Raw genomic sequence first — 8,531 nt, forward strand, 5'->3', positions numbered from 1 at the left:
CCCTGGGACATAAGGGACCCGCCCCTCACATGTACCCCCTGGGACATAAGGGACCGAGCCCCTCACATGTACCCCCTGGGACATAAGGGACCGAGCCCCCCACATGTACCCCCTGGGACCTGAGGGATCCGCCCCCCACTTGTACCCCCTGGGACCTGAGGGATCCGCCCCCCACTTGTACCCCCTGGGACCTGAGGGATCCGCCCCCCACTTGTACCCCCTGGGACATGAGGGATCCGCCCCCCACTTGTACCCCCTGGGACATGAGGGATCCGCCCCCCACTTGTACCCCCTGGGACATGAGGGATCCGCCCCCCACTTGTACCCCCTGGGACATGAGGGATCCGCCCCCCACTTGTACCCCCTGGGACATGAGGGACCCGCCCCCCCACTTGTACCCCCTGGGACATGAGGGATCCGCCCCCCCACTTGTACCCCCTGGGACATGAGGGATCCGCCCCCCACTTGTACCCCCTGGGACATGAGGGATCCGCCCCCCACTTGTACCCCCTGGGACATGAGGGATCCGCCCCCCACTTGTACCCCCTGGGATATTTAGTGCTGCACTATGGTGTCTGGAGTTACTGGGGTGGTATATAGTGCTGCACTATGGTGCCTGGAGTTACTGGGGTGGTATTATGTGCTGCACTATGGTGTCTGGAGTTACTGGGGTGGTATTTGGTGCTGCACTATGGTGTCTGGAGTTACTGGGGTGGTATTTAGTGCTGCACTATGGTGTCTGGAGTTACTGGGGTGGTATTTAGTGCTGCACTATGGTGTCTGGAGTTACTGGGGTGGTATTTGTTGCTGCACTATGGTGCCTGGAGTTACTGGGGTGATATTTAGTGCTGCACTATGGTGCCTGGAGTTACTGGGGTGGTATTTGGTGCTGCACTGTGGTGCCTGGAGTTACTGGGGTGGTATTTAGTGCTGCACTGTGGTGTCTGGAGTTACTGGGGTGATATTTAGCTCTGCACTATGGTGTCTGGAGTTACTGGGGTGATATTTAGCTCTGCACTATGGTGTCTGGAGTTACTGGGGTGGTATTTAGCGCTGCACTGTGGTGCCTGGAGTTACTGGGGTGATATTTAGTGCTGCACTATGGTGTCTGGAGTTACTGGGGTGGTATTTAGTGCTGTACCCCCTGGGACATGAGGGATCCGCCCCCCACTTGTACCCCCTGGGACATGAGGGATCCGCCCCCCACTTGTACCCCCTGGGACATGAGGGATCCGCCCCCCACTTGTACCCCCTGGGACATGAGGGATCCGCCCCCCACTTGTACCCCTGGGACATGAGGGACCCGCCCCCCACTTGTACCCCCTGGGACATGAGGGATCCGCCCCCAGAGTTTACCTCTTATTATTTTCTTTTAGTTAAATTCATTAATCGGAGAAAAGAGAAACGACATAAAGAGCCACAAAGAAGAAGCCCAAAAACTGGAGGAGCTCTACACCCAGAAAGTGGAGGTGAGAGAAGGGGGCGGGAACCGGCTATGTGGGAGGAGCCTATGTCTTACTAGTGTGATAACACATGTGGGGGGGGGGGGGAGCCATGTATGAGAATTTAGGTATTGTTATGTTTCTGGGCGGAGCCTGCAAGTTATTGGGAATTGAAATGGGATATTGGACAGGTTCAGCATCTAAGCAACTAGTAATATTCACTGTCTGGCCTGGGGTCATATTAGAGAAGTGTAATATGTGACACTTCTGGGTGGTATTTAGTTCTGCACTATGGTGCCTGGAGTTACTGGGGTGGTATTTGGTGCTGCACTATGGTGTCTGGAGTTACTGGGGTGGTATTTAGTGCTGCACTATGGTGTCTGGAGTTACTGGGGTGGTATTTAGTGCTGCACTATGGTGTCTGGAGTTACTGGGGTGGTATTTAGTGCTGCACTATGGTGTCTGGAGTTACTGGGGTGGTATTTAGTGCTGCACTGTGGTGCCTGTAGGTACTGGGGTGGTATTTAGTGCTGCACTGTGGTGCCTGTAGGTACTGGGGTGGTATTTAGTGCTGCACTATGGTGTCTGGAGTTACTGGGGTGGTATTTAGTGCTGCACTGTGGTGCCTGTAGGTACTGGGGTGGTATTTAGTGCTGCACTGTGGTGCCTGTAGGTACTGGGGTGGTATTTAGTGCTGCACTATGGTGTCTGGAGTTACTGGGGTGATATTTAGCTCTGCACTATGGTGTCTGGAGTTACTGGGGTGATATTTAGTGCTGCACTATGGTGTCTGGAGTTACTGGGGTGGTATATAGTGCTGCACTATGGTGCCTGGAGTTACTGGGGTGATATTTAGTGCTGCACTATGGTGCCTGGAGTTACTGGGGTGGTATTTAGTGCTGCACTATGGTGTCTGGAGTAACTGGGGTGGTATTTAGTGCTGCACTATGGTGCCTGGAGTTACTGGGGTGATATTTGGTGCTGCACTATGGTGTCTATAGTTACTGGGGTGGTATTTGGTGCTGCACTATGGTGTCTGTAGTTACCGGGGTGATATTTGGTGCTGCACTATGGTGTCTGTAGTTACCGGGGTGATATTTGGTGCTGCACTATGGTGTCTGTAGTTACCGGGGTGATATTTGGTGCTGCACTATGGTGTCTGTAGTTACCGGGGTGATATTTGGTGCTGCACTATGGTGCCTGGAGTTACTGGGGTGATATTTAGTGCTGCACTATGGTGTCTGGAGTTACTGGGGTGATATTTAGTGCTGCACTATGGTGTCTGGAGTTACTGGGGTGGTATTTAGTGCTGCACTATGGTGTCTGGAGTTACTGGGGTGATATTTAGTGCTGCACTATGGTGCCTGGAGTTACTGGGGTGGTATTTGGTGCTGCACTATGGTGTCTGGAGTTACTGGGGTGGTATTTAGTGCTGCACTATGGTGCCTGGAGTTACTGGGGTGGTATTTAGTGCTGCACTATGGTGTCTGGAGTTACTGGGGTGGTATTTGGTGCTGCACTATGGTGTCTGGAGTTACTGGGGTGGTATTTAGTGCTGCACTATGGTGTCTGGAGTTACTGGGGTGGTATTTAGTGCCGCACTATGGTGTCTGGAGTTACTGGGGTGGTATTTAGTTCTGCACTATGGTGTCTGGAGTTACTGGGGTGATATTTAGTGCTGCACTATGGTGTCTGGAGTTACTGGGGTGATATTTAGTGCTGCACTATGGTGTCTGGAGTTACTGGGGTGGTATATAGTGCTGCACTATGGTGCCTGGAGTTACTGGGGTGGTATTATGTGCTGCACTATGGTGTCTGGAGTTACTGGGGTGGTATTTGGTGCTGCACTATGGTGTCTGGAGTTACTGGGGTGGTATTTAGTGCTGCACTATGGTGTCTGGAGTTACTGGGGTGGTATTTAGTGCTGCACTATGGTGTCTGGAGTTACTGGGGTGGTATTTGTTGCTGCACTATGGTGCCTGGAGTTACTGGGGTGATATTTAGTGCTGCACTATGGTGCCTGGAGTTACTGGGGTGGTATTTGGTGCTGCACTGTGGTGCCTGGAGTTACTGGGGTGGTATTTAGTGCTGCACTGTGGTGTCTGGAGTTACTGGGGTGATATTTAGCTCTGCACTATGGTGTCTGGAGTTACTGGGGTGATATTTAGCTCTGCACTATGGTGTCTGGAGTTACTGGGGTGGTATTTAGCGCTGCACTGTGGTGCCTGGAGTTACTGGGGTGATATTTAGTGCTGCACTATGGTGTCTGGAGTTACTGGGGTGGTATTTAGTGCTGCACTATGGTGTCTGGAGTTACTGGGGTGATATTTAGTGCTGCACTATGGTGTCTGGAGTTACTGGGGTGGTATTTAGTGCTGCACTATGGTGTCTGGAGTTACTGGGGTGGTATTTAGTGCTGCACTGTGGTGCCTGTAGGTACTGGGGTGGTATTTAGTGCTGCACTGTGGTGCCTGTAGGTACTGGGGTGGTATTTAGTGCTGCACTATGGTGTCTGGAGTTACTGGGGTGATATTTAGCTCTGCACTATGGTGTCTGGAGTTACTGGGGTGATATTTAGTGCTGCACTATGGTGTCTGGAGTTACTGGGGTGGTATATAGTGCTGCACTATGGTGCCTGGAGTTACTGGGGTGATATTTAGTGCTGCACTATGGTGCCTGGAGTTACTGGGGTGGTATTTAGTGCTGCACTATGGTGTCTGGAGTTACTGGGGTGGTATTTAGTGCTGCACTGTGGTGCCTGGAGTTACTGGGGTGGTATTTAGTGCTGCACTATGGTGTCTGGAGTTACTGGGGTGGTATTTGGTGCTGCACTATGGTGTCTGGAGTTACTGGGGTGATATTTAGTGCTGCACTATGGTGTCTGGAGTTACTGGGGTGGTATTTAGTGCTGCACTATGGTGCCTGGAGTTACTGGGGTGATATTTAGTGCTGCACTATGGTGTCTGGAGTTACTGGGGTGGTATTTAGTGCCGCACTATGGTGTCTGGAGTTACTGGGGTGGTATTTAGTTCTGCACTATGGTGTCTGGAGTTACTGGGGTGATATTTAGTGCTGCACTATGGTGTCTGGAGTTACTGGGGTGGTATATAGTGCTGCACTATGGTGCCTGGAGTTACTGGGGTGGTATTATGTGCTGCACTATGGTGTCTGGAGTTACTGGGGTGGTATTTGGTGCTGCACTATGGTGTCTGGAGTTACTGGGGTGGTATTTAGTGCTGCACTGTGGTGCCTGGAGTTACTGGGGTGATATTTAGTGCTGCACTATGGTGCCTGGAGTTACTGGGGTGGTATTTAGTGCTGCACTGTGGTGTCTGGAGTTACTGGGGTGATATTTAGCTCTGCACTATGGTGTCTGGAGTTACTGGGGTGATATTTAGCTCTGCACTATGGTGTCTGGAGTTACTGGGGTGGTATTTAGTGCTGCACTATGGTGCCTGGAGTTACTGGGGTGGTATTTAGTGCTGCACTATGGTGTCTGGAGTTACTGGGGTGGTATTTAGTGCTGCACTATGGTGCCTGGAGTTACTGGGGTGGTATTTAGTGCTGCACTATGGTGCCTGGAGTTACTGGGGTGGTATTTAGTGCTGCACTATGGTGCCTGGAGTTACTGGGGTGATATTTAGTGCTGCACCATGGTGTCTGGAGTTACTGGGGTGGTATTTAGTGCCGCACTATGGTGTCTGGAGTTACTGGGGGGATATTTAGTGCTGCACTGTGGTGTCTGGAGTTACTGGGGTGATATTTAGCTCTGCACTATGGTGTCTGGAGTTACTGGGGTGATATTTAGTGCTGCACTATGGTGTCTGGAGTTACTGGGGTGATATTTAGTGCTGCACTGTGGTGTCTGGAGTTACTGGGGTGATATTTAGCTCTGCACTATGGTGTCTGGAGTTACTGGGGTGATATTTAGTGCTGCACTATGGTGTCTGGAGTTACTGGGGTGATATTTAGTGCTGCACTGTGGTGTCTGGAGTTACTGGGGTGATATTTAGTGCTGCACTGTGGTGCCTGTAGGTACTGGGGTGGTATTTAGTGCTGCACTATGGTGCCTGGAGTTACTGGGGTGATATTTAGTGCTGCACTGTGGTGTCTGCAGTTACTGGGGTGATATTTAGTGCTGCACTATGGTGCCTGGAGTTACTGGGGTGGTATTTAGCGCTGCACTATGGTGTCTGGAGTTACTGGGGTGGTATTTAGTGCCGCACTATGGTGCCTGGAGTTACTGGGGTGATATTTAGTGCTGCACTATGGTGTCTGGAGTTACTGGGGTGATATTTAGTGCTGCACTGTGGTGTCTGGAGTTACTGGGGTGATATTTAGCTCTGCACTATGGTGTCTGGAGTTACTGGGGTGATATTTAGTGCTGCACTGTGGTGCCTGGAGTTACTGGGGTGGTATTTAGTGCTGCACTATGGTGTCTGGAGTTACTGGGGTGATATTTAGTGCTGCACTGTGGTGTCTGGAGTTACTGGGGTGATATTTAGTGCTGCACTATGGTGCCTGGAGTTACTGGGGTGGTATTTGGTGCTGCACTATGGTGCCTGGAGTTATTGGGGTGATATTTAGTGCTGCACTATGGTGCCTGGAGTTACTGGGGTGGTATTTGGTGCTGCACTATGGTGTCTGGAGTTACTGGGGTGATATTTAGTGCTGCACTATGGTGTCTGGAGTTACTGGGGTGATATTTAGTGCTGCACTGTGGTGTCTGGAGTTACTGGGGTGATATTTAGCTCTGCACTATGGTGTCTGGAGTTACTGGGGTGATATTTAGTGCTGCACTGTGGTGCCTGGAGTTACTGGGGTGGTATTTAGTGCTGCACTATGGTGTCTGGAGTTACTGGGGTGATATTTAGTGCTGCACTGTGGTGTCTGGAGTTACTGGGGTGATATTTAGTGCTGCACTATGGTGCCTGGAGTTACTGGGGTGGTATTTGGTGCTGCACTATGGTGCCTGGAGTTATTGGGGTGATATTTAGTGCTGCACTATGGTGCCTGGAGTTACTGGGGTGGTATTTGGTGCTGCACTATGGTGTCTGGAGTTACTGGGGTGATATTTAGTGCTGCACTATGGTGCCTGGAGTTACTGGGGTGGTATTTAGTGCTGCACTATGGTGCCTGGAGTTACTGGGGTGGTATTTAGTGCTGCACTATGGTGCCTGGAGTTACTGGGGTGGTATTTGGTGGTGTCCGGAGTTACTGGGGTGATATTTAGTGCTGCACTATGGTGCCTGGAGTTACTGGGGTGGTATTTGGTGGTGTCCGGAGTTACTGGGGTGATATTTAGTGCTGCACTATGGTGTCTGGAGTTACTGGGGTGGTATTTGGTGCTGCACTATGGTGCCTGGAGTTACTGGGGTGATATTTAGTGCTGCACTATGGTGCCTGGAGTGGTATTTGGTGCTGCACTATGGAGTCTGGAGTTACTGGGGTGGTATTTAGTGCCGCACTATGGTGTCTGGAGTTACTGGGGTGGTATTTAGTGCTGCACTATGGTGTCTGGAGTTACTGGGGTGGTATTTAGTGCTGCACTATGGTGCCTGGAGTTACTGGGGTGGTATTTGGTGGTGTCCGGAGTTACTGGGGTGGTATTTAGTGCTGCACTATGGTGCCTGGAGTTACTGGGGTGGTATTTGGTGGTGTCCGGAGTTACTGGGGTGATATTTAGTGCTGCACTATGGTGCGTGGAGTTACTGGGGTGGTATTTGGTGGTGTCTGGAGTTACTGGGGTGGTATTTGGTGGTGTCTGGAGTTACTGGGGTGGTATTTGGTGGTGTCTGGAGTTACTGGGGTGGTATTTGGTGCTATCCTGTGGTCATTGGTTCTTCTGTGGTGCCAGTTATTAGTGCACCCATTGAATTTTCTGGATGTGACCCTGTGCACCCTCCCCCACCCGCCATAGACCCGTGTACAATCCTTGCTCTGTTATTAGGAGGCCGACCAGGAGGAGAAGAGATGGACGGCAGAGATCGAGTCGCTGGAGAAACATCGGCACCTCCTGGAGTCCGGGGTCAACAAGAGTCTGGACGAGACCCTGAAGGACCTGCAGAAGGCGCAGCAGGAGTAAGAGCTGGAGGATGATGGGAGATGGGGGCGGGGCATATTGGATGAGTGTTACACCCTCCCTCCTGTCCCGCAGGCTACAGCTGGTGGAGCATCAGACGTCGGAGGAGATGAGGCAGGTGGGGAACAAGCTGGTCCGGGTGATGACCGCCGTGGCCTCTCACATGGGCGCCATCGAGGTGAGGACCCGCCCACACACATGACACCCAGCCCACACACGTGACACCCATCCCCCACCACCCACACCCATCCCCCACACCCCACCCATCCCCCACCGCCCACAACCATATTAATAATTTCCATCACAGAAACACCTGGAGGAGAAGCGACTGAGGACGGAGCGCGAGTACGAGGAGTTCAGCCGCGACGATCTGCTGCTCGACCTCCGGGAACTGCTGGAGAAATACAAGGAGAAGGCGAAGGTCCTGAGGAAGACGTCCGGGGACTAGCGCTGGCTCCTCCCACATCACCCGTTATATTGTTACATATATGTGCCCCGGCCCCTCCAGTGCTCCGCCCCCTCCAGTGCTCCGCCCCATTGTGTATATAGGTGTTTTATAGGATCTTTTATACATTGTTCTTTTTTTTCCAGTTCTGTTTATTATTAAAGTTTAAAAAATGGAAACAACAAATTAAATAGAAAATAAAATTATTTTTAATAGTTTTCATTCATTTTTATTTTATGACACATCAGATGTTGGCGGTGACTCCTCCCTCTTCTGAATCCACTAGCGGCAGAGCGCAGGTTGTGGGCGGAGCTCTTAGTAACGTATGGAAAGTGACAGCGCCCCCTGCAGCCTCTTCTCACCAGTATTGGAAAAATTATTCCAAATGAACATTATTTTCTTGCACATTGGGGCTCATTTACGTACCCTTCCGGAGGGGGTCACAGAAAGTGCATTGTCCGTGTATAATGTGCTGTGCGGGGAGTCACTACGATCCTGCGCACGATATCCTGCATGTTTCGCTTCCCCACTCAGGTCCCCGGAGTTCACCTTCTTCTTCCTG

General features: G+C 51.4%; 1 protein-coding gene across 1 annotated transcript; it reads left to right on the top strand.

Annotated features, from left to right (window-relative positions):
• The first annotated feature begins 371 nt into the window (after positions 1-371).
• LOC140108412 (kinetochore protein NDC80 homolog) lies at positions 372-8,203 on the top strand. The gene is made up of 5 exons (XM_072131720.1): positions 372-431; positions 1,377-1,469; positions 7,393-7,523; positions 7,600-7,702; positions 7,832-8,203. Exons 1-5 carry the CDS (start codon positions 372-374, stop codon positions 7,970-7,972), a joined length of 528 nt encoding a protein of 175 aa, XP_071987821.1. The 3' UTR covers positions 7,973-8,203.
• The last annotated feature ends 328 nt before the right edge of the window (positions 8,204-8,531 follow it).

The sequence above is a fragment of the Engystomops pustulosus genome, unplaced genomic scaffold (assembly GCF_040894005.1).
Source record: "Engystomops pustulosus unplaced genomic scaffold, aEngPut4.maternal MAT_SCAFFOLD_127, whole genome shotgun sequence".
Taxonomy (NCBI): domain Eukaryota; kingdom Metazoa; phylum Chordata; class Amphibia; order Anura; family Leptodactylidae; genus Engystomops; species Engystomops pustulosus.

What these genes read in the sequence shown, in the direction of transcription:
- LOC140108412 (XM_072131720.1), top strand. Translation starts at nt 372, where the DNA reads ATGAGGGACCCGCCCCCCCACTTGTACCCCCTGGGACATGAGGGATCC. An exon ending in AGGGATCCGCCCCCCCACTT is followed by an intron (nt 432 to 1,376) that starts GTACCCCCTGGG and finishes ATTTTCTTTTAG; the next exon opens with TTAAATTCATTAATCGGAGA. An exon ending in CTGCAGAAGGCGCAGCAGGA is followed by an intron (nt 7,524 to 7,599) that starts GTAAGAGCTGGA and finishes CCTGTCCCGCAG; the next exon opens with GCTACAGCTGGTGGAGCATC.